The sequence below is a fragment of the Thalassophryne amazonica genome, chromosome 14 (genome assembly GCF_902500255.1).
Source record: "Thalassophryne amazonica chromosome 14, fThaAma1.1, whole genome shotgun sequence".
NCBI lineage: Eukaryota > Metazoa > Chordata > Actinopteri > Batrachoidiformes > Batrachoididae > Thalassophryne > Thalassophryne amazonica.
This window is the reverse complement of record NC_047116.1, coordinates 2,921,293-2,948,340: the sequence shown is the minus strand read 5'-3', so window position 1 is coordinate 2,948,340 and position 27,048 is coordinate 2,921,293. Positions and strand designations below refer to the sequence as shown.

Below are 27,048 nucleotides of genomic sequence, written 5' to 3'. Positions count from 1 at the left end.
TGAGCAGCAGTGTTCGTGTCTGTGACTCTTTGGTTTTTTTGTTTTGTGACGGAGTTTGTTGTAGAAAAAGTTGGTGTCGTTGTGTGAAAATGTCTAAAGTCCAAATGCTGAGAGCGTTGGTGAAGCAGCGACTAACTGCGGCTGCTGAAGAGATATTTGGGCTGTTTGAAAGAACCATAGAGTACGAGGAGGAACTTTGTCGTTCCAAAGAGGAGAACCACCGACAGCGACACCTGCTGGACACCGTCTTTAACGCAGAAAGACAAACAGGTCTGTTTAGATTTGTATTTATTACTTTCTTATTATTTTTTCTAACCCTCTCACAGTGAAGTTGGTTTCCTGTTGGCCAGGGTCACCGCAGTAAATTTGGAAAATATTCAGATTGAAAGTTCATGACTCCGTAAATCTTCAGAGAAACGTGGAAAAATAAAGCAGTTTTTTTTTTCTAACCACAGGAAGGTAGACAGCAAACTACAACCTCAATATTGGACAAGTCAAGACAAGAATACATATTGAGAATTGAAATTAGTTACTGTCAGTCTCCCAACAGCACGGAGTAAAAAATATAAACCCTGTAAATGTACTGCATTTATATAGCACTTTTCCATCTGCATCAGACGCTCAAAGCGCTTTACAATAATGCCTCACATTCACCTGATGAGGCTGCTGCCATACAAGGTACTAACGACACACCGGGAGCAACTAGGGGATTAAAGACCTTGCCCAAGGGCCTTTAATGATTTTCCATTCAGGCTGGGATTTGAACCAAGGATTCTCTGGTCTCAAGCCCAACACTTAACCACTTGACCATCACCTCCCCTCCACTGTAGACAGTAGAATGTGGTCAGTGAGGTACCTGGTAGTGGCTGTTTGTGTAAACTGAGCAGTGATTCAACATTGAGTTTATTCAAACTTATTTAAAGTGCATGTCGTGCAGAAGCAGGTATGTTCAGTGTTTGTGAGGTGGGTGTCAGTGTCTTGGGGGCGTCAGGGTCCAGAGTTTCTGTGTGAGGGAAGGGCGAGCAGGGAGGGAGCTGAGCGCTCTGACAGCCTGGTGAGTGAAACTGTCCCTCAGTCGGCTGGTCCTGACCCAGTGATCCGCAGGCTCCTCCCTGAGGGTAGCAGGCTGAAGAGGCAGTTTAATGGGTGAGGCTACGTCCCACGATGCAGATGGCCTTGTGGGTGAGCCTGTCGCTGTATACGTCCTGGAGCGGGGGGAGATGTGCCTGTGATCTTCTCAGCTGATCTCACGATGCGCTGAAGCGTCCTGCAGCAGGATGCGGTGCAGGCACAGTACCACACTGTGATGCAGCCTGAAGGTGCACATGATGGGGGGAGCGCTAGCTCTTCTTATTTTGTGGAGGAAGTTGAGTCCAGGAGAGATCGTCTGTGACATGCATATCCAGGAACTTGGTGCTGCTCGCCTCCACAGCAGCACCGTTGATGATCAGAGGGGGGTGTTGGGTGTGTGCGCTCCTGAAGTCCACAACAATCTCCTTTGTCTTCTCCACATTCAGTGAGAGATTGTGTGCTCACACCATGAGGTCAAGCGGTTCACCTAGTTCCTGTAGTTGGTCTCATCGTTGTGCTGATGTGACCCTCCGTGGTTGTGTTGTCTGAACTTGAGGAGGTTGGTGGTGTGCAGTCGTGGGTCAGCAGGGTGAAGAGAAGGGGCTCGGCACATATCCCTGGGGCCCCTGTGTTCAAGGTGATGCCGCTGGATGTGTTGCTCCCGACCTGCACTGCCTGTGGTCTCTCTGACAGGAAGTCTAGCTGCCAGCTGCACAGTGAGGCGTTCAGTCTCATCCGGCTCAGTTTGACTGTTGGGGGTGATTGTTGTGTTGAATGCTGCAAAGTCAGTGAACAGCATTCTGACATAGGAGTCTTTATTGTCCAGATGTGTAAGGGCTGGGAGGAGGGTGGTGGCGATGGCATCCTCGGTCGAGCGACTGGTCCGATACGCAAACTGGAAAGGGTCCAGACAGGGGTGAGCGCAGACTCGATGTGCTTCGTGACTCGCCGTTTGAAGCACTTCATGAGGATGGGGGTGAGTGCAACTGGTCGGTAGTCACTGAAACCGGAGGGTGAGGACTTCCTTGGAACTGGGATGATGGTGGTGGCCTTGAGAGATGTGGAGCCAACGGCCTGAGTCAGCGAGATGTTAAAGATGTCTTTGAAGACATCTGCTAGTTCTCCCACCCAGTCCCTCAGAATGCTGCCAAGTATGTTATCAGGACCAGAAGCTTTGTGAGCGTTGATCCTGCTGAGTGTTCTTCAAACACTCTCTGAAGACAGTATGATCACCTGTTTCTCTGAATGGTGGGGGACTTCTGCGCAGGCGTGGTGTTGAGTGCCGCAAAATGAGCACAGAAGCCGTTAAGCAGAGAGGTGGAGCTGTCACAGGTCTGCAGTGTGGGCTTGTAGTCTGTGATTGTCTGTAGCCCTCACCACAGCTTGTGTGACTCTCTGCTGTCACTGAAGTGATGAACTATCCTCTTAGCCTCTTAGTCTCTCTGATGCTGAGTGACCGGTTGGCCCTTGCTGACCTGGTTTCCTGCTTTGAAGGCAGCATTTTTGACTGTTCAGCTATATCTGAGCCATGGTTAAAAAAAAAAAAATCATCTCCTGAAGCCCTTGTATCCATGCCAGGTTTCAATGTCTTTAGAAGAGACCGGTTGAAGGGGAAAGGAGGAGGGGTATTACTTTATGTAAAGAATAACCTCACATGCAAGGAGATTACTTGGTCTCACACATTTATTTTGAGTGTGTCAGTACTGAAGTCACTCTTTCTAATGAAATGTCCTTGTCTCTGATTTGCCTCTGTCGCCCACCTTCTGCTCAGGTAGACTTCTATGACCAGTTCAACTCTTGCTAAACTCACACGGCTCTAACAGAGAGATAATAATTGGAGGTGACTTCAAACATAAATTGGGATGACAAACAACATAGGAAGAACCTCAAACAAATTATGGGTACTCACAATTTAACACAACTTATTGAAAAAACCTACTAGAGTGTCTAACACTTCACAAACTAGAAGCAATCTTTTTTTACAAACAAAAACAGAATCAATAAATTTACAATATATTAACTGGTCTTTCAGACCAAAAACCTTATGTTCTCCAGGAAACGAAGCAAACTGAAACTGAAATTAAAAAGACAGATTGGTAAGAAATCCTCTCCTCAACAATACAGAGGATAACTGTAGGATGTTTCTTAATAGGATTTCTGAGATAAAATCTGCTTTTAGCAGAAGGGGCAAAAGAGAGCAAATAACACGTCATCTGCCCTGGTTAGACTCCAACTGTAGGATGTAGATGGGAAAAAAAAAGAGGCTCATTACTTAAAGAAGTCTCAGGTCTGGGCTGCCTGTCGACAGACAGAGATTTACTCGTACTCGTAAGAAGGTTATACAACTGTTAAGAAGGACCAGGGATAGGTTTATAATATATATATATATATATATATATATATAACACACACACACCATTGAAGGGGCCAAAGGGAATGGCAGAAAAGTTTGGCAACTATTAAGCAAACTGCTAGAGAAAGAAAACGAGCAGGGGCACACTGTACGTGAACTGAGAAATAATGATATCCTGGTTAAGGACCCAACAGTACTGGCCCAAACGTTTAATGAATACTTCCTATACAGTGTGAAAGATAGAACAAAGGTTTTTGCCCCTCCAATGTTCTGCCAAGATCCATTTTAAATGATCATCCTGTTTTTAGAGCAGATTACTGAACCAGAGGTAAAGAACATTATTTCGGCTTTGAAATATTCAAAGGCCAAGGATACATCTGACTTAGACACCGACTTCTTAAAACATTCTAACGCACTGATAAAACCAATCACTATCTTTTTAATCAGTCAGTATCTCAAAGGAATTACCATCATCCTGGAAATTAGCCCCAGTAATGGCCCAAGTCACATGGCACACGACGATTCCTGAACAAAGGAAAAAGTAAACGTTACAAATTCATTGAGAAAAGGTGGACAAAAGAGCTTTTTATCACCGAACAGTCTGCGAAGCAAGAGCGCAAAAGGGACGAAAGAGGAACTTAACAAACCCGAAGCTCACGATCTCAACGAAATGCGCTGGAGCCACTGCTGGAGCAGAGCGTGTCTGCTCCAGCACTTGGCGCTGGAACAGAGCTCATAGTGCCTGAGTCCTGGAGAAACTGCAAACAGAATCTGTGGAGATGTCGATGGCCACCTGCTCTGGTTCCTTGTCCAGAACAAAAGAGGGATCATCTCCATCATCATCAGAATCCACACTGTCTGTCGACACGATGTGTGCTCCGTCGTGCTCCAGTTTAAAAAAAAAAAAAAAAAAAAATCAAATTCAAGATAAAACAGAATATGGTACAAGACAAAACAAGAAAATAGGAGGTACAAGCTAAAAAGATAACGCAAAAGAAAAAATTAACAATATGCTTCATTAAAAAGCTTTTCTTGAGTCTGTTTTTAAAAACAAAAACAGTCGGGGCATCTTTAACTCCATCTGGTAACCTGTTCCAAAGTTTAGCTGTATACACACTAAAAGCAGTTTCACCACATTTACTTTTAGTGGTGGGTCCACTAGAAGATTTTTATTTTGAGACCTGCGTGATTTACTTGGGAGATCCTGTTTGAACATGTCGTGTATGTATTTTGGGCAACTGCCATTAAATACTTTAAAAACAAGAAGCAAAGCTTTAAAATCAATTCTATAGCTTCCTGGAAGCCAGTGTAAAGACCTTAGAACAGGGGTAATGTGCTCACTTCTTCATGTTTTAGTCACAACTCTAGCAGCTGCATTTTGTATAACTTGTAACTGCTTCATAGTCTTTTTTGGAAGTCCAGTTAAGATGGCATTGCAGTAATCCACCCACTTGTAATAAAAACATAAGTTATTTTTCTACAACCCCTGGCAAAATGATGGAATCACCGGCCTCGGAGGATGTTCATTCAGTTGTTTAATTTGTAGAAAAAAAGCAGATCACAGACACGACACAAAACTAAAGTCATTTCAAATGGCAACTTTCTGGCTTTAAGAAACACTATAAGAAATCAAGAAAAAAAGATTGTGGCAGTCAGTAACGGTTACTTTTTTAGACCAAGCAGAGGAAAAAATATGGACTGACTCAATTCTGAGGAAAGAATTATGGAATCACCCTGTAAATTTTCATCCCCAAACTAACACCTGCATCATATCAGATCTGCTCGTTAGTCTGCATCTAAAAGGAGTGAACCACCTGGAGAGCTGTTGCACCAAGTGGACTGACATGAATCATGGCTCCAACACGAGAGATGTCAATTGAAACAAAGGAGAGGATTATCAAACTCTTAAAAGAGAGTAATCATCACGCAATGTTGCAAAAGATGTTGGTTGTTCACAGTCAGCTGTGTCTAAACTCGGGACCAAATACAAACAACATGGGAAGGTTGTTAAAGGCAAACATACTGGTAGACCAAGGAAGACATCAAAGCGTCAAGACAGAAAACTTAAAGCAATATGTCTCAAAAATCGAAAAATGTACAACAAAACAAATGAGGAACGAATGGGAGGAAACTGGAGTCAACGTCTGTGACTGAACTGTAAGAAACCGCCTAAAGGAAATGGGATTTACATACAGAAAAGCTAAACGAAAGGCATCATTAACACCTAAACAGAAAAAACAAGGTTACAATGGGCTAAGGAAAAGCAATTGTGGACTGTGGATGACGGATGAAAGTCATATTCAGTGATGAATCTCGAATCTGCAGTGGGCAAGGTGATGATGCTGGAACTTTTGTTTGGTGCCGTTCCAATGAGATTTATAAAGATGACTGCCTGAAGAGAACATGTAAATTTCCACAGTCATTGATGATATGGGGCTGCATGTCAGGTAAAGGCACTGGGGAGATGGCTGTCATTACATCATCAATAAATGCACAAGTTTATGTTGATATTTTGGACAATTGAGAGGATGTTTAAGGCTGATGAAATCATTTTTCAAGATGATAATGCATCTTGCCATAGAGCAAAAACTGCCAAAAACATTCCATGCAAAAAGACACATAGGGTCAATGTCAATGAGCAGATCTGATTTGATGCAGGTGTTAATTTTAAGGTAGGTATTAAAGGCACTGCGCTGCGGTGGTTTGAATCATATTTGTCTAATAGATTACAATTTGTTCATGTAAATGGGGAATCTTCTTCACAGACTAAAGTTAATTATGGAGTTCCACAAGGTTCTGTGCTAGGACCAATTTTATTCACTTATACATGCTTCCCTTAGGCAGTATTATTAGACGGTATTGCTTAAATTTTCATTGTTACGCAGATGATACCCAGCTTTATCTATCCATGAAGCCAGAGGACACACACCAATTAGCTAAACTGCAGGATTGTCATAAAGACATGGATGACCTCTAATTTCCTGCTTTTAAACTCAGATAAATCTGAAGTTATTGTACTTGGCCCCACAAATCTTAGAAACATGGTGTCTAACCAGATCCTTACTCTGGATGGCATTACCCTGACCTCTAGTAATACTGTGAGAAATCTTGGAGTCATTTTTGATCAGGATATGTCATCAAAGCGCATATTAAACAAATATGTAGGACTGCTTTTTGCATTTACGCAATATCTCTAAAATCAGAAAGGTCTTGTCTCAGAGTGATGCTGAAAAACTAATTCATGCATTTATTTCCTCTAGGCTGGACTATTGTAATTCATTATTATCAGGTTGTCCTAAAAGTTCCCTAAAAAGCCTTCAGTTAATTCAAAATGCTGCAGCTAGAGTACTGACGGGGACTAGAAGGAGAGAGCATATCTCACCCATATTGGTCTCTCTTCATTGGCTTCCTGTTAATTCTAGAATAGAATTTAAAATTCTTCTTCTTACTTATAAGGTTTGAATAATCAGGTCCCATCTTATCTTAGGGACCTCGTAGTACCATATCACCCAATAGAGCGCTTCGCTCTCAGACTGCAGGCTTACTTGTAGTTCCTAGGGTTTGTAAGAGTAGAATGGGAGGCAGAGCCTCAGCTTTCAGGCTCCTTTCCTGTGGAACCAGCTCCCAATTCAGATCAGGGAGACAGACACCCTCTCTACTTTTAAGATTAGGCTTAAAACTTTCCTTTTTGCTAAAGCTTATAGTTAGGGCTGGATCAGGTGACCCTAAACCATCCCTTAGTTATGCTGCTATAGACGTAGACTGCTGGGGGGTTCCCATGATGCACTGTTTCTTTCTCTTTTTGCTCTGTATGTACCACTCTGCATTTAATCATTAGTGATCGATCTCTGCTCCCCTCCACAGCATGTCTTTTTCCTGGTTCTCTCCCTCAGCCCCAACCAGTCCCAGCAGAAGACTGCCCCTCCCTGAGCCTGGTTCTGCTGGAGGTTTCTTCCTGTTAAAAGGGAGTTTTTCCTTCCCACTGTAGCCAAGTGCTTGCTCACAGGGGGTCGTTTTGACCGTTGGGGTTTTACATAATTATTGTATGGCCTTCCCTTACAATATAAAGCGCCTTGGGCAACTGTTTCTTGTGATTTGGCGCTATATAAAAAAATTGATTGATTGATTGATTGAATTTGGGGGATGAAAATTTACAGGGTGATTCCATCATTTTTCCTCAGAATTGAGTGATTCCATATTTTTTTCCTCTGCTTGGTCTAAAAAAGTAACCGTTACTGACTGCCACAATCTTTTTTTCTTGATTTCTTATAGTGTTTCTTAAAGCCAGAAAGTTGCCATTTGAAATGACTTTAGTTTTGTGTCATGTCTGTGATCTGCTTTTTTCTACAAAATTAAACAACTGAATGAACATCCTCTGAGGCCGGTGATTCCATAATTTTTGCCAGGGGTTGTAAATCTGTTGCTGACATGAGGTCCCTTAATTTTGCAATGTTCTTAAAATGAAAGAAAGCCGATTTAGTAACTGATTTCATGACTGTCAATTTCAGATTGCTGTCGATGATGACACCAAGATTTCTAACAGCATCCTTTGCCTTCAGCTCCTTTGTCTCAAGCAGATTTGCAATCTTGAGTTTTTGTTCCTCCTTACCAAATATGATGACTTTAGATTTATCAGAATTCAGCTGAAGAAAGTTTTGTGACATCCAGCTGGTAATCTGATTTAGACACTGATAGAGTCAATACAATGGTTCGAATCTTATCTAACCAAAGAGTACAGTGTGTCACCGTAAATGGTTTCAAATCCCCTTTTCTTAACAACCCAGTCGGTGTCCCACAAGGCTCAATCCTTGGACCTTTATTTTTTTCGCTGTACATAAATGACTTACCAAATGTATGCAAAGATTTCAATGCACAAATGTACGCGGATGATGTGGTCATTTTTACTCACGGAAACATGTGAAAGATATCTCCTCAAAACTCACGGATGTGCTACACAATATACAACACTGGTTAAATGACACCTGCCTCCAGTTAAATACAAAAACAGTATGTATGATGTTTAGCAAACGTCTCACTGACATTAGAAGGTCCAGTGTGTTCTTTGACGGGGAGGAGTTGGAGCTGGTATCTCAATTTAAATATCTTGAAATTATCTTGGACTCAAACTTGTCCTTCAAAAAACACATTAAAAAAGTCAAAATCACAGTCAACTTTAATTTACTAAATTGTAAACATATGTGTCCCTCTTTAACAATTAATGCAGCCAAAACGTATGTCTTTTGCATGGTTTTTCACACTTGGACTACTGTTTCACTAACTGGGCTTTTGCAGGCACCTCAGTATTAAAATCCACAGAGCAGCTGTATAACAGAGCAGTTAAGATATATGATAGACAATCTGACGCTTATCATCACTGTAAGTTTCTTGACTTTGAAAATCTGAAGGTATTCAAATATGCCTGCTTCATATATAAATGTTGACCAACTCCTGTTAAAGACTTCACACACATAAAAGACTCACAGGGCACAAGATCTGACACCAGAGGTGACTGTGAGATGACTCATAGAAGGACCACCTTTGGTCACAACGTGTTCTCCATTAAAGGTGGACAAGCTTGGAACAACCTCCCAGTCACAATCAGGCAGAGCATCACTTTCACTGCTTTCAAAGGACAGCTGAAAGTTGGTTACTGGCAAATCAGACATGCAACCATCTGGAGCCTAAAACCCAATTCACCTGTGGAGGCACCACTCCAGTCTCTGTTTCAGTTATATGTACACAGTACCCCTGTGTACTTTATTTTATATTTAACGGTTTAGTAGTCTTTACATAATAAACTTGTGCATGTGCAAATGAGTGTACTGGGCAACGTGAAATACGACCTAGTACTGTCATGTGCAATTACAACCAGGCACTGAAGCACTTTGCACGTAGCACTTGGCACTTAATACAGAACGTTTGCACCTCAACACCATCATGAAACTCTTTTGGTTCCTCCACCTGTCGGCTACTTATTATCTATCAATTACTGTTACTTTGAGTTGTAAATATCTGTATGTATATTCTGTTTTCATTGTTTTTGTCATGATTAATTTATTTTGGTATGTTGCGTGGTCTTAGTCTGTTTCTATGTTACTGGGACTACGGATGGAAATTAGCATCCTGCTATAATCCGGCATATTTACATGTAACTATGTTCATTAATATGCACTGTCCCATTTCAAAATAAACATGCAAACCATTCTGAGCCTTCAGAAGCCTGTAGCCCTCTCTCTCCTGTCAGCCACAGCGTCTGATTGGCCGGAACAGTAACGGTCTTGAGGGCCGTTACATCATCAGTGTATTTGGTGATGTAGGCAGTGACAGGGTCCGTGTGCTCCTGGAGGTCGATGGTGGAGTTGTGGGAGGCAGCTTGCTTGAACACATCCTGGTCTGTGGTGTTCAAGCAGTCCTGAAGTGCCTCTACAGACCCCTCTGGCCAGACTTGGACCTCTTTCTGAGCCGGTTTGTTGGCTTTAACCAGTGGTCTATATGCTGGTATTAGCATGACAGTGATCTGGTCTGACCATGGAGCTGTATATAAGAACTAGAGAGCACAGTAGCGCTGAAACGCATGCCGACAAGCAGGCGTGGTCGCCATTTTCATTCTGGGCAAGTTAGTGATTTGCGTGCATAGAAGTTCAAGAAACAGGTGGAATATGCTGGAAAGCTGCGCATGTTGGCAAAGCCAGAAACGGAGGAACAAGGGAGACAATATTTCCTTCCATAAGTAAGTGGTTTTGGTTATTTTTGTCACTAAACAGCTGTATGTCTCCTGCCGTACCTGTGTCGCCCGATGACACGGACCATTAACTCTTCACTTCTGACTAGTTGATATTTTCCAATGCTAGACTAATGTCTAGTTAAAATACTTGTCGTTAGTGATTAAAATTGTTCGACAAGACTGGGGATTTTTTTTTTTATTTGCACCTTAAAATAATGATATTATAATGACCCGCGCTGTGCCGCTCACAGTCACACCCACACACAGAGATGTGTACACACACCACTGACTTCATGAATGAAACTTGGTCAATAAAGGATAATTGTGTAAAAATATAATGTATATAAATGTATTGTAATGGTTTTAGGAGCGGCGCTGTTCCAGCTGCAGCAGGACGCCTGAGCAGCTTGAACACCACAGATCCGTGTAACTTTCAACACTAATATTTGGGAATGTGTGAGTGTCAGAGTAAGTTTAATACTTTCCTGACATAATTTAATGTCATTTAATTTTACTGGCTTGATATCCAGGTCAAAATGGCATTTTAACATGTATTTTGCGAGCATTTTTCTGAGTGTGTTCAGTCGCGAATCTCCATTGAAAATGCATTAACATCTGGGTACTTCATCAATATTTTGCCCGGTTAGGAGACGTCATGTCGCTGTTCATGAAGGGATTTTTTTTTTTTGCCAGCTTGCACTCGACCGAGACGGACGCACTTTTCTCTTCTCCCTCCCTCCTTATCTTTCCTGCTTTTGTGGCGTGTTGTTGTCTGTGAGGCTGCAGCTTTGCTCTTCTGGAAACGACAAAAATGGATCTGTTAAAGTGGTCTCTGAACGCAATTGACACTATTTTTTCTACAAGACCTTCGGGTGCGGAGGACCCGACCTGTCCTGCTGGGACGCATGTGATGGGTTACGTGATGGACTCGTGGAGGAGATGGCAGGTCATGTGCCTTTACATGCTTTCTGTGGAGGACGTCGAAGATGTGTACATATTCGGCTTGGTGGTGACCGGCTTTCTGATGTGTGGAGCGGGCACTCTGCTGGTTTACCGGAAAATCAAGAAAGTGGAAGCAGCTTTGATTGGTCGTTCCAAGCTGCCCTATATGATTGATTCGATTGGGAAGGCAGTGGCTGCGCAGTCGGCGGGGGTTAACCGTGCGTTGGATGACATCTCTAGGAAGATTGCAGCCCTGGAAACCCGCTATGACCGTCTGTGAAGACCACATTCTACATTTCAGATGCATTGAGATCCACTCTGTTCTCAGAACTGTGGAATCTTTCAGGCGTCTGTTAATCTGGCTATTCATTTGGCTTCCCCAAATACAGCTGCACTTCAAGGTCGCTGTGATAAGAACCTCCTCAGAAGATCAACACTTAAGCCTCGCTCCCTGCTCTTCCCCCCTCCCCTCAGCTTCTCCAGCTCTGACGTGAACTGTGGACTGTCCAGGACTTTCTCAGCCTGCGCAGGGCTGTTCCCCCCCCCCCCCCAGAATGTCAGACAAGGCCGTCGACAGCGCCGAAACTGGCTGCCTTCCGGAGTGTTCTGATAAACTGGTCCTTTCAAATCTCGGTTGTCGTCCTGTGTCCTTGTTTTGTCTCTGTGATTATTGTTTTTTGTGCTGATGGGATTTTTTTTTTTTTTTTCCTCATTGCCGCTGTGTAATGCAGCGGCTATGAGGGTTTTTTTTTCTTCTCCTTTTCCCTCGTGTTTTGCTTTCATATATATGTTTTATGTACCGGGCCGGCCTATGTGTTGTGTGTTATGTGTGTTGTTTGTTATGGGTCGGTGTTGGTTTGCTCAGCCCTGCTGTTGACCAAGGCAGGGATGTACATCTGGAGCTGGTCCCCGGGCGCCTAATGGCGACCTCTGCTCCTACTGGCAAATAGGATGGGTTAAATGCAGTAGCCACATTTCATTGTGCAGGAAAGTTCTTCTGTTCTGTGCATATGACAATAAAATTTCCTTGATTCCTTGATGTTTTCGTTTAGTGTGCAGCAATGGGACTGCGCTCTCTAGTTCTCATATACAGCTCCATGGGTCTGACTGCGCTCTCTAGTTCTCATATACAGCTCCATGGGTCTGACGCACTGAGGTGAGGGAGAGTAAAACCCTTTTAATCTTTCTTCTGGTTAAATGGAATAGGCTAGTTTTGACTGTGTTGAATGCTTGGGTTGCAAAGTAAATGTCAAACAATGTCGACATGCATTGGATTCTATGACATTAATGCTTGTCAGATTGTCCGGGACAAGTGTAAAATGTGATCGGACAAGCAATAGCTCTAAATCATTGTCCAACCGGACAAGTGGCATTATTTTATTTTTTTGGTTTAAAACGTTCAAATTCTTCATTTTTATCACTCGGAACCAAAATACCTGACCGCCACCTTTTTCTTATTTACATCATGTCTTGTCTCGCACCTCGCAAAAACGCGTCTTTGGTTTTTCCCGCCACTCTCCACCAGTGATGCCGGTAACGTGTTACTCTAATCTGACCACTTTTTTTTTTGTAACGAGTAATCTAACGCGTTAATCTTTCCAAATCAGTAATCAGATTAAAGTTATTTCTCCAAGTCACTGTGCGTTACTATTATTTTTGCATTGTGGGTCGATAGCAGCATTAAACGTGGTCCGTGGGCAGGGGGTCGGGGTTCGACTGAACTGCCCACTTTAAGCGAGCTGTGAGCTTTTCATCCAAGGTTTTCTGCAGCAGCTACGACTCGTCCTCACCTCTTAAAGCGCGGTGACAACAGCACACCTGCACTGAGCTTTACAAAGACATTTTATGCTTTTTTTTTTTCTCCTTTATTTAGAATTCTGAGCTGAGCTGCTCCGTATCTGCTCGCTAAAAACAGCTGATCCTTCATGACACAACAACTAACACTATTTTCCACTCAAATGCACCTAAACTCTCTTTCTGAGGACCACATGATGTGAAAACACAATAAAACTTTCTTACCTGTAAATCTGGTCATGTTTTCTGCATAAATAAATGTTATCCATTCTTTGTGCTCAAACGCCAAAGCAGGGGCGAATCCAGATGGAATGGGGCTGTGGGGCAAGGATGTGCCCCCCCTCCCCCACAACACCCCTAGATTAAAGGTCCAGTTTTGAAGCTGTTTTTTACTACAACTACTAATATTGCTTAAAATAATAATAATTTTGACAAGTAAAATGTTTAGAGAGAATTTAAATGTTAGAAAAATGTTAGAATTTAATAGTTATATTAATAAACAATGTAGGTTGACGTACTGCATCACAGCGTGGTACAGGGGGTGCTCAGCAGCAGACAGGAGAGCGCTGCAGAAGGTGATCAAAACGGCCCAGGGTATCACTGGCTGCTCTCTGCCCAGCCTGGAGTACATTGCCAGTTCTCGCTACCTCTGTAGAGCTGCCAGCATCAGCAAAGACACATCCCACCCCAGCAACCACCTGTTTGACCTACGACCCTCCACCCGACGTTATAGGTCAATCAAAACTAGGACAGACAGACTCAGGGACAGCTTTCTCCCGAGAGCGATCACTGCACTGAACAATAACAAATCACTCTAATCTGCACCTTCAAGTTTCTTGTGCAATATCTGTTAACCATGTGCAATATTCCTGTGCAATATGATTCCACAGTTGTATATAATTCTCGTTTACGTTTTACTTGGTCCACATTTTATTTTATTTTACCTTATGTTTATATTAGTTGTACATATACTCCGAATAATTTACTGTTAAATTTCACTATGTTTTATTTGGCTAAAAATTACTCGCACCACAGAAAGCACCTTTTTGGAGTTGCACTCAAATCTCGTAATGCAAATTACAATGACAATAAAGGCGATTCTGATTCTGAAATTGCAAGTTTTACTGTTACAATGCTGTCAGCAGTTAAATATGAGGTCAAGAAAAAGGTCTTTATTTTACTTATTAAGTATTTATTTTCACTGAAGTCAAGAAAGGGTGACTATAAAATGAGTTTTGGCAAAACAGGTGTCATTGTCATGTTGAGGTGGCAGAGGGTTGTTGTCAGCAGCTGGGGAAAGTAACTAATAATCTAACTTAGTTACTTTTACAATTGAGTAATCAGTAACTAAGTTACTTTTTCAAGGAGTAATCAGTAATTGGATTACTTTTTCAGGATTACTGTGGCAACACTGCTCTCCATGCAGCAGACAGTTGGAAAACATGATATCACAGGGTTCTCCCCAGACAATAGAACAATGGTGCTGCGCCATCAGTGTTCTGACAGCGCTGTCACACTCTGCCCTGCTCTCAGGCAGTTTTCTAAAATCCAGCCAGGCTGTTTGTGCTGAACTGCCCGCTCGCCCCTCCACCGCCGGCAGGCTGCAGCTCAGAGAGCACAGTGGAAAACAAAAAACTCAGTCAAAGTCTTCAGATTAAAAAGAGCTCCTTCTGCTTGTATAGCTCCAGAAATTAATTTATAGGTTTTATTTTACCGTCGAAAGCCTTCATGTTTCCAAAGTTTGCTCAAATATGGTGTGAGAGTGAAGAGTCTCTCGTTCCGTGAGAGAGAGAGAGAAAGAGAGAGAGAGAGAATGCTACACACTGTAAGAAAGCAGCAAAACAATTGTAATAAACGATCATCTTCAGCACACACCCTCAGTGAAACAGTAAAGTGTGAAAAACTGAATCAGAAAGTTTTTTCCATCTAGGATTCATCTTTAAAAGAGCAGATTTACTCCTTCTTCCAGAATTATTTTTTTCATTTTCTTTTTATTATTGTTGTTTATGCACCAGTGACATCAGATCAAATTACTTGTATGTGAGAACTTGGCAGTAAATTTGATTCTGATTTGACAATCAAATCAGTCCAGATTTAGCTCTTGTTCAAACAAGACAATTAGGGGTTATGTTGTTGTTGTTGTTGTTTTAATAATTATGCAATTCCACTCAGAAAAGTCTCAACATGACAGCAAAATCTCTGCACAGGTCCAGTGTGTCATTTTTAAAGAAGAGAGCAAATGTTCTGTCCATCAAATATTAATGTGTTTTTAAACTTTTCAATGTAATTTATTTTCTTAACATAGACAGAAAAAATACAAAAAAGAACTTTGATATTACAACATAAGTGTAAATTTTTTGTCTATTATTCTTGCTTTCAGTGCATCTAAAACCAGTCAAAATAACTCACAGTGCACCGCCTCGGGGGATAATTACCAACAGCACCGCTACACTAAACATTTCTGGGGGGAACCCTGTATCATGTGTGCACGAGACCACTGTATGGAGTGTGTGTTCATAGCATCTTCTTGCAAGATACTGTGGCAGGAAACATTAGATAACGAACATCGCATCAATTAATACACCTTTTGAAGAATATATTGAACAGAATGTCTTTTCTAAAACCTCTGAAACCGGGCCAGATACCAGGGAAAACACCAGTCAAACACAAAGCATCAACCCCTGCAAGTGTAGAAGCTTCAAAGAAGAGGTATGAAGAGAGAGGAAGTTTGTGAGGAGCTGGACACAGGATTATCTGTGGCTGGGGCACAAAGAAGAGGACAACACAATATACTGCCATGTCTGTCAGGATTTTCCTTCAATTGTGCACCAATTTTTAAATGTTGAAATAAAATAATTTGATTTGCTTTATAAAAAAAACATACTGGCAAATGATCATGCATTGAACAGTGATGAATTCAGAAAACACACAGGAGAGAAGCAGATGCATATCGGCATTTAACAATTTTATTTTTTTCACCAATTATGAACAATCGCAGGAGAGAAACACGAGCTTTGTCTTGGTTAACAGATTAAAAGGCAAGAGGCTGTGCATGCAATATCTAATAAAATTAATTTTTTGGAAATTCAATTTTACCACCCACACAGGAGAGAAGCAATTTATGAAAAAGTGTAATTTCAGTACTTCCACAGTAGCATGCCCCCAGACACCCTGAGGTGACACGCGCCATTGGCGTATGTATCGCGTGACTTCGGCACGCTTCACGCGGCTCGCGCCTGCGGCGCTCGCTTGTCCGGACATCCAGCTTTTCCTATAGGACGAGTAAACCGCCAGGGTTACTCGTCCTATGGACAAGTACACTAAAAAGCTTAATGTCAATTACAGCTGAAACAACTAATCGATTAAAATCGATTATTAAAATAGTTGTCAACTAATTTAGTCATCGATTAGTTGCTAAATAACTTGTAAATGTTTAGTTTTCTTCCATATAATCAACCAAGCTCTGCTTTGAATCTTGAACCTACAACCCCTGGCAAAAATTATGGAATCACCGGCCTCGGAGGATGTTCATTCAGTTGTTTAATTTTGTAGAAAAAAAGCAGATCACAGACATGACACAAAACTAAAGTCATTTCAAATGGCAACTTTGTGGCTTTAAGAAACACTATAAGAAATCAGGAAAAAAAAATTGTGGCAGTCAGTAACGGTTACTTTTTTAGACCAAGCAGAGGAAAAAAATATGGAATCACTCAATTCTGATGAAAAAATTATGGAATCATGAAAAACAAAAGAACGCTCCAACACATCACTAGTATTTTGTTGCACCACCTCTGGCTTTTATAACAGCTTGCAGTCTCTGAGGCATGAACTTGAGTGACAAACAGTACTCTTCATCAATCTGGCTCCAGCTTTCTCTGATTGCTGTTGCCAGATCAGCTTTGCAGGTTGGAGCCTTGTCATGGACCATTTTCTTCAACTTCCACCAAACATTTTCAATTGGATTAAGATCCGGACTATTTGCAGGCCATGACATTGACCCTATGTGTCTTTTTGCAAGGAATGTTTTCACAGTTTTTGCTCTATGGCAAGATGCATTATCATCTTGAAAAATGATTTCATCATCCCCAAACATCCTTTCAATGATGGGATAAGAAAAGTGTCCAAAATATCAACGTAAACTTGTGCATTTATTGATGATGTAATGACAGCCATCTCCCCAGTGCCTTTACCTGACATGCAGCCCCATATCATCAATGACTGTGGAAATTTACATGTTCTCTTCAGGCAGTCATCTTTATAAATCTCATTGGAACGGCACCAAACAAAAGTTCCAGCATCATCACCTTGCCCAATGCAGATTCGAGATTCATCACTGAATATGACTTTCATCCAGTCATCCACAGTCCACGATTGCTTTTCCTTAGCCCCTTGTAACCTTGTTTTTTTCTGTTTAGGTGTTAATGATGGCTTTCGTTTAGCTTTTCTGTATGTAAATCCCATTTCCTTTAGGCGGTTTCTTACAGTTCGGTCACAGACGTTGACTCCAGTTTCCTCCCATTCGTTCCTCATTTGTTTTGTTGTGCATTTTCGATTTTTGAGACATATTGCTTTGTTTTCTGTCTTGATGCTTTGATGTCTTCCTTGGTCTACCAGTATGTTTGCCTTTAACAACCTTCCCATGTTGTTTGTCTTTGGTCCAGAGTTTAGACACAGCTGATTGTGAACAACCAACATCTTTTGCAACATTGCGTGATGATTTACCCTCTTTTAAGAGTTTGATAATCCTCTCCTTTGTTTCAATTGATATCTCTCGTGTTGGAGCCATGATTCATGTCAGTCCACTTGGTGCAACAGCTCTCCAAGGTGTGATCACTCCTTTTTAGATGCAGACTGAGCAGATCTGATATGATGCAGGTGTTAGTTTTGGGGATGAAAATTTACAGGGTGATTCCATAATTTATTCCTCAGAACTGAGTGAGTCCATATTTTTTCCCTCTGCTTGGTCTAAAAAAGTAACCATGACTGACTGCCACAGTTTTTTTTCCTGATTTCTTATAGTGTTTCTTAAAGCCAGATAGTTGCCATTTGAAATGACTTTAGTTTTGTGTCATGTCTGTGATCTGCTTTTTTTCTACAAAATTAAACAACTGAACATCCTCCGAGCCCAGTGATTCCATAATTATTGCCAGGGGTTGTATGAAGGAGTGCTTCGAGCTGCTGCTTCATTGGTTTCATTTGTTTTATTTCGCTTTATCTTAATTTTTCTCCACTAAAACCCTAAAGAGCATATGTCTGTGAGGGATATTTACCTTTTTTATGTTAAACTGACCTGTTATGGTCTTCTGAAACAGTTGATTGATGTATTTTATGCTAACGTCGATGCTAACGTGATGTCTTTGGCGTTTTCAGTGTTAAAGTTAGCATTAAGCTGCTGGCATTTCAACATATTTGTGCATTTGTTTTCTGTATAATAATTAATAGCTCAGCATTTGTTGTTGTAAAAGAGTCAAATGTATTACAAATTATATTTTAAAATGTATTTTTATTTATATATTAATAATAGCAACAATAATAATAGTAATAATAACTAATAATGCTACAATACAATTTTAGAGAAAGAGACATGAGTCACATGTGTCATTGTGAAATGACCACATAGTTTACAAGTTATACAGAGAATGTTGCACATATAATAAGTCAGGCTACAGTTTTTGATTTAGGTTTTATGGTTAACTGGTTATGTTAATTGCTCATTTGCAGCAACAAAAATACCTCTTTTTTTCACCATATATTTTATAACATTTATATGTTTCAATGTTGTTTTATGGCAACTCAGCACTTTGATAAAGCAATGTCATTTGAAATAATTATTTTTGTTCTTTATTATAAACTGTTTTATTCTTTATTATTTTGTTTTCAAATAATGTTCTGTTGTTAAATAAAGTGATGGAAGGAGAGAAAAATTGTTTCCCTGGCACATTTTTAAAAAATTCCCCGCTAATCCGATTAATCAGTTAATCATGTCGAAACCCCATCAGATTCATCGATGATCCAAATAATCGTTTGTTGAAGCCCTAATGTCAATGCCTGCACGTTACCCTGTAATGTGACAACTAAGCATGACACATGATACAAGGGTGATTCTTTAACTACGGGCACTACTGGCCTTGTAAATGTAATTTCCACCACACCATTGCCTTACAATATAAAGCGCCTTTGGGCAACTGTTTGTTGTGATTTGGCGCTATATACATGTGCTCTGATGTCACTGTTTTCTCCATAGAAACTACCCAAACAATCTTTCATACAAACTGTTTAAAGGGACATTACAGTGTTGTGGTGGGAATTACGGCAATAGTGTGGGACAACTACATTTTGTTTAAAAAAATCAACAGTTGTATGACATTGAATACCCCAATTATGTTTTGATTATTTTACTGATATTTTATTCAGAGATATTTTAAAACATTAGAAAAAAAAAAAAAAACGTTTTTTTTACCATTCATTTTTATCATTGAAGATCAAAAGTCTGGGTGTGGGACAAGCACAAAACGGCAATATTTGCATATAATGATTCTGAAAAAAGGTGAAAAAGTCATCATAGACTACTAGAACAAATTTCTTAAAACACTTTCATTGTAAAGATAACTATAAAAGTGTGAAATTTCCCCTTTTTTCTGTTTTTCATACAATATGATCAAAGGACATAAGTGCCCGTAGTCTAAGCATCACCCACAAACTTCCTTTTTTAAACCTTATTAACTCAACCAATTTCAATTTCAAATTATTTTCATTTATATAGCGCCAAATCACAACAGAGTTGCCTCAAGGCGCTTCACACAGGTAAGGTCTAACCATACCAACCCCCAGAGCAACAGTGGTAAGGAAAAACTCCCTCTGAGGAAGAAACCTCAAGCAGACCAGACTCAAAGGGGTGACCCTCTGCTTGGGCCATGCTACAGACACAATTCACAGAACAATTCACAGACGAATATACAAGAAATGCTGTTGGTGCACAGGACAGGAGGGTCATCAACACAAATACCACACCCATCTCTGGATGGAGCTGCACCTTAAACAGAGAAAAAAAACAGAATCAGGCATCAGAAAGACAAGAAATACTGTATAATTTGTCAGTATTAAACAACAAGAAAAACAGAAGAAATACTAAGGTGATTGCCGGCCACTAGCCCTAAACTTCACTAAAAGACAGAATTTAGGTAAAGTTGAGGCCGCGGCCCGCTCCAATTACTAATAAAATGAATTAAAAGAGTAAAAAGCGTAAAACAAAACTGTAAAAGTATGCTAAAATAAGTGTGTCCTAAGTCTGGACTCGAAAGTCTCCACAGAATCAGATTGTTTTATTGATGCAGGGAGATCATTCCACAGAACAGGGGCACAATAAGAGAAAGCTCTATGACCCGCAGACCAATATTTTACATTTTACAAAAATTGGAGCAACTTTTAACTTTTGACCCCTGTATAAACTGAATAACTCCCCATTACTCCATGACATCCAGTCATAGATAGTCCAAACTAGACCTTTTTTTAATCTTTATGATCAGACAAATACTGTGTTATACTTTTCAGTATGATTTGAGCATTTTTAAATTTTGACCCCTGTGTAATTTTTCATTGACCCCTGCCTGGCTGCTATATTGGATTTTCAAGTGGCCAGCACTTTTTTCTCAAACATGATGTACAGTAGTGTTCAGAATAATAGTAGTGCTATGTGACTAAAAAGATGAATCCAGGTTTTGAGTATGTTTCTTATTGTTACATGGGAAACAAGGTACCAGTAGATTCAGTAGATTCTCACAAATCCAAGAAGATCAAGCATTCATGATATGCACACTCTTAAGGCTATGAAATTGGGCTATTAGTAAAAAAAAAAAAAAAAAGTAGAAAAGGGGGTGTTCACAATATTAGTAGTGTGGCATTCAGTCAGTGAGTTTGTCAGTTTTGTGGAACAAACAGGTGTGAATCAGGTGTCCCCTATTTAAGGATGAAGCCAGCACCTGTTGAACATGCTTTTCTCTTTGAAAGCCTGAGGAAAATGGGACGTTCAAGACATTGTTCAGAAGAACAGTGTAGATTGATTAAAAAGTTGATTGGAGAGGGGAAAACCTATACGCAGGTGCAAAAATTATAGGCTGTTCATCTACAATGATCTCCAATGCTTTAAAATGGACAAAAAGACCAGAGATGCGTGGAAGAAAACGGAAAACAACCATCAAAATGGATAGAAGAATAACCAGAATGGTAAAGGCTCACCCACTGATCAGCTCCAGGATGATCAAAGATAGTCTGGAGTTACCTGTAAGTGCTGTGACAGTTAGAAGACGCCTGTGTGAAGCTAATTTATGTGCAAGAATCCCCTGCAAAGTCCCTCTGTTAAATAAAAGACATGTGCAGAAGAGGTTACAATTTGTCAAAGAACACATCAACTGTCCTAAAGAGAAATGGAGGAATATTTTGTGGACTGATGAGAGTAAAATTGTTCTTTTTGGGTCCAAGGGCCGCAGACAGTTTGCGAGACGACCCCCAAACTCTGAATTCAAGCCACAGTTCACGGTGAAGACAGTGAAGCATGGTGGTCCAAGCATCATGATATGGGCATGTTTCTCCTACTATGGTGTTGGGCCTATATATCACATACCAGGTATCATGGATCAGTTTGGATATGTCAAAATACTTGAAGAGGTCATGTTGCCTTATGCTGAAGAGGACATGCCCTTGAAATGGGTGTTTCAACAAGACAATGACCCCAAGCACACTAGTAAACCAGCAAAATCTTGCTTCCAAACCAACAAAATTAATGCCTCGCAGATGTGAAGAAATCCTGAAAAACTGTGGTTATACAACTAAATACTAGTTTAGTGATTCACAGGATTGATAAAAAAGCAGTTTGAACATAATAGTTTTGAGTTTGTAGCGTCAACAGCAGATGCTACTATTATTGTGAACACCCCCTTTTCTACTTTTTTTTACTAATAGCCCAATTTCATAGCCTTAAGAGTGTGCATATCATGAATGCTTGGTCTTGTTGGATTTGTGGGAATCTACTGAATCTACTGGTACCTTGTTTCCCATGTAACAATAAGAAATATACTCAAAACCTGGATTAATCTTTTTAGTCACATAGCACTACTATTATTCTGAATACTACTGTATGATGAACATTCATGCCAAATCTGATGCTTGTATCATCAAGTGAACAATTCTGGTCAAAGTCATACTTATCTGCTCCGCTAGATTGCATACTGCAGCAATCATAACAGCCGTAAATTCCCTCGGTTGGTAGGATGAGCTGTTCTCTGATTTGGACAAACACTGACCTGACTGCAGGCGGCTGCGAGACACGTGTAGGGAGCGTCTACAAAGTGCAAAAACAAAAATATTCAATAACTTCACTCTTATAAGGTGCAGTGTCACCGAATTCACTTCACGTGTCAGTGCTCTCCTGCTGGTTATATTATAGCATTCAGTTTGGCAAAATAATATTTTTCATAATGTTGGAGAATTTTTCATTTGTTCAAATATTAAATAACTTCATTGTGAGAGTAAACAAAGTTGCTCAGTCATTGCTTTGATTGTATTTCGCACGTGTTGCTTTGAACCCGTAATAGGGCACCGCAGCTCGTTTGGACCCTGCATGATATTGCAGGATTTGACCACTTACAGGGATCTCCACTCCCATTGTGCAATATATACACAGTATAACTTCACACAGATAAATGGTGTACTGTTAATGGTGCTCTGGGTCATAAACAATCTGCAACACATGTCCGCTTTCCCACCACATTGTGACTTTTTTCTTTGCATTTTCACTTTGTGTGTAATTTGCCCAAAAACCCATTGAAAATGCTATGGTTTGTCCCCCGGAAGTAGAGAAATTACATCATATGCATCAGATTTCACCCTTTTAGCGCCCACCCTCAAACGAGACTGCGGTGCCCAATTCAAAATTACAGGCAGTGTGACATCACCACTTAATAAGTGGATTGGCATCTAGTTTAATTGTCTGTCTGTAATTATTACACTGATGACTAGGCATCCAGGTGAGATGAATACTTGCTGTTACGGTACAAACATGTCAAATGTGTGGGTACAAACGTCACCCCAGTGCAGAGAACAGACCAGATGATTTGAGTTCAGAGTTCTTTATCAAAAGGAACCAGTCCATGGCCAAAGATCCAGGAGATAAGTCCAACAGGTAATAGACTTTCACAGTTCATTATCAAGAGGTGTTCATACATGGCAATGAATCCAGAACAGCAGGCCAATATCAGGAAAATGCAGCAAAGGTCTGTAACAGGAAGGTAGTAATGTACAGGAAACAGGTGAAAAATGCTTAACAATCCGGCAATTTGGACAAGACACGAAGAACCTAATCTGTGACAAATGACAGGAGCAGCTCTGGCAAATAGCCTGACTTAAACATGTGAGATGGGATGGTAGAGAAAGAGGACACCAGAGGAAGCCAGAGACCAGATAGTGCATTTAAATAATGTGTAATTCAAAGTCTTTCCACATTATGATGGTACATTAGAAAATGGCAGCAGTGGTTCATGGTGGGTAATCCCCGACTGAAATATAATCTTCTTGGAACTTCTTGAAGAAGACATCACCCACGACACACCTTTTTCTCAGCTGCTTCCACCTTTTACATGAAAACCAACAGGAAGAGTGAAGGGGGCAACGTAAGGCAGATATGAAAGCATATAACTTGGCCTGAAAGAATTTTTTTGCTTTAATACTTGGACCCTAAAAACTTGAACCTTCATTCTCCGGCAAAAGTATTGGCACGTATGTCCACTGACCTCATGATTCTGTACAGAACAGTTACTTGCTCAATAATTAAGATGTTGAACAATAGGAACTTCAAAAAATTAAGTTGTCATATCAAAGGGATCTGTGCAAACCTGAACCATTTTTAATAATGTGGCTCTGTGTTTTGTTACCTGTAGATGTTCAGCAGCCAGGTGGGTGTAAAGAAGAGATTCCAGCTGAACAACAGGACCAAGACTCCATTCTGGTCCAGGACAATCCAGATCCTACTGACATTAAAGAAGAGCTGAAGGAGGCTGATATCATCCAATTCACATTGACCCGTGCCCCTGTGAAGAGTGAAGATGATGAAGAGAAACCTCAATCTTCAACACATATTCAAAGACAAACTAAGGCTAAGCCTCAAGCCAGCAGCTCCACAGGACACATGAAAGCAGAAACTGATGGAGAGGCCCACGGGGGACCAGAATCATACACAAATTCAGATCCAGATACTGATTGTCAACCTGATGAGGACAAGATTTCAGAGTGTTCTGAACCTGAAACTGAAGTCAGTGATGATGAATGGAAGGAAATGAGAGGACCTCAGCTGGGCTCAAAGACCCTGAAAGTTAAAGAAACATCCGTCAGTGATGTGGAATTGATTAAAAAACCCTTTACCTGCTCTGAGTGTGGTAAAAGATATGGGCAAAAGAAAAACCTGAAGAGACACATGAAAGTTCACACAGGAGAGAAACCATTTGGCTGTCCAATTTGTAAGAAACGCTTCTCCTTTAGTCAAGGTTTCAAGAACCACATGAGCATCCACATGGGAGAAAAACCTTTCAGTTGTTTGGTGTGTAATAAACGTTTTACTGAACGTGGGAATCTGAATCGACATGTCAGGATCCACACCGGAGAAAAACCCTTCAGCTGTTCAATTTGTCAAAAACGTTTCACATGTAGCACAGGTGTTGTGAGTCACATGAGGAGTCACACTGGAGAAAGACCATATCACTGCTCCGTTTGTGATAAAGGCTTTACCAGAAAACCTTATCTCATCAAACACATGTCAGTCCACAGAAGAGAAAAAACAGTTCAGATTACAGACTGAGTGAAGATCCACTTGAACTGTCCCTTCTGCCTTGGTCAGTTTTCATCATTAGTCCGTGAGCCACAATCCTAAACTTAGCCAGTGGGTGTCATCTGGATGGGAGATCCCAGTTGCTGTTTTTGACTCGGTGCACTAATCCCGTTCACAACATGAAAACTTTGTAGCTCATTAGCTTTATTACATCATTATTACTGACTAGTTTCTTTTGATTTCTGGTTTGTTCTGGGTTTCAGCAGTGTATCCGGTGTGGATCCTTATGTTTGTTTTGGCATAAGGTTTACACTGGATGCTCTTCCTGGTGCATGGGTGGTCTTGAGCCAGTGACCTTCTTGTTGGAGGCAAGCTTGCTAACCACCTGCACGTCCTCTGTCTGTAGGTTCATGACTGCAGCAAATGAGTGCGCTAAGACCTGAAACTCAATCATAGGATGGAGTTTCAGTAACTCCACCAATTACCACCACTATGACATCTTGACAAAGCAATGCATTCTGGGTCTATATATATATATATATATATATATATATATATATATAGACCCAGAATGCATATATAGGAAAACAGTGATTCAACTCCTCCGCTGATGGTCACTTGACCACAGTTGGTGTCACCTGCTTGTTGAGAACCCAGATCAGGTCAGGCAGTGTGTGCTGATGGTGCGTCCAGGATATTCAATACTAACCAGTAGGCAAACGACCGGTCCATCCCCAATCACCATGTGTCGACAGGCCAAACATGGGCATATCCTTGGACTTTTCCATTTGCCTGGGTCCTCAACACAGAGGTACCTGCATGTTGGATCATGACCACAAAAATGCACCACTGGGCCAAACTGTTCCTGAAGTGCCTTCACTATGAGGTGAGGTGCCTCTGCTGAGCCTCTCGAAGTTTGACACAGTCATCGCAGTGGTAACTAAGGATTCTTCAAAAAGATGTAGTGCCAGAGACATCCAGATATTCCTTGAGGTCACAGGTTAGCTTAGAAGACAGCAGGCCCAGAAATGCCAAAATACACTTGGCCTGATTTTAAGTTTACCTGTTCAGCTACTGAGCTACCAATCTGCAAAACTGGCAAGTCCAGAAGTGTCCCAAGTCAAGAACAGCACCCATCATTTACCCATGATATGATAGGTGGTACCTGTTAGCGGATCTGGGTGTTCTACCTCATGGACTACACATGGAAGTTCTATTCTCAACTATATATTGGGAAAGTGGAGCCATGTCCTCAGTAGTCAGAACACGGGGTTACTAGTGATCAGAGAGAACATAGAGAGGGCCGACTCCCACAAAATGATGTAATCTGGACACCATTTTGATTGTGTGTAACTGGGGCAGCTTGGCTGCTGCAGTGGAGTGACGTTTTGGAAACAAAACTTCTCTTGAGTGGACTACAAGCTACTGTAATGCACTGTTTGACTTTAGAACACAAGGAACTACTATTACAATTGTTTATTTAAACAGCTGTTATGATTGTGGAGTGTATAGAGTGGAAAATAAGGCGCTGTAAGTATATTATAACCTAGGCAGCCTGATCTTTTATGTTTTTAGTTTTATATTTTATATTTAGTTTTATATTTTCTGTTGTTTTTTTAATCAGGTTCTTTTTGTCTCTTTCTCTAAAATTGTATTGTAGCATTAATAGTTATTATTACTATTATTGTTGTTGCTACTATTATTAATATATAAACAAAAATAAATTAAAAAATATTCCAATTTGTAATACATTTGACTCTTTTACGACAACAAACGCTAAGCCATTAATTATTATACAGAAAAAAATTTCACACAAATGTGCTGACAGCTGCAACAGCTTAATGCTAACTTTAACATTGAAAATGACATAGACATGCTAGCACATTGGCATCGGTCCATTTTTAAGTTATAAAATACATCTATCAACTGTTTCAGACCATAACAGGTCAGTTTAACATGAAAATGGTAAATATTTCTCACAGACATATGATCTTTAGGGTTTTATTGGGGGAAAATTAAGATAAAGCAAATTAAAACGATGAGTCAACGAAGCATTAGATCGAAGCACTGCTTCGATTGATTCAAAGCAAAGCTGTGCTGCAGAAAAGTTGATTACAGACCTGCTGCAGGGTCTGTAATCATTGTAGAGAAATGATCATTTTTCTGACAAACGCCTTCAAAAACAACGGTCACTCTGAAGGACCGATAAGAAAATCGTTAAGCAAAAAGGTTATTGCTGTCGATGGATCAAATCATTTCTTAACGATACCCTTTGGAAAGGAGTAGAACGCCACTTCCTTGTTTGTTTTAGTGTACTTGGTGCAATTGATAGCCGAACACTCAGTTCCT

At 40.6% G+C, this 27,048-nt stretch overlaps 1 protein-coding gene across 1 annotated transcript; it reads left to right on the top strand.

Annotated features, from left to right (window-relative positions):
• On the top strand, window positions 1-25,203 carry LOC117525403 (zinc finger and SCAN domain-containing protein 2-like). Its single transcript, XM_034187265.1, has 2 exons — window positions 1-270; window positions 23,816-25,203. The coding sequence occupies exons 1-2, from the start codon at window positions 90-92 to the stop codon at window positions 24,727-24,729; spliced, it is 1,095 nt and encodes a 364-aa protein (XP_034043156.1). The 5' UTR covers window positions 1-89; the 3' UTR covers window positions 24,730-25,203.
• The last annotated feature ends 1,845 nt before the right edge of the window (window positions 25,204-27,048 follow it).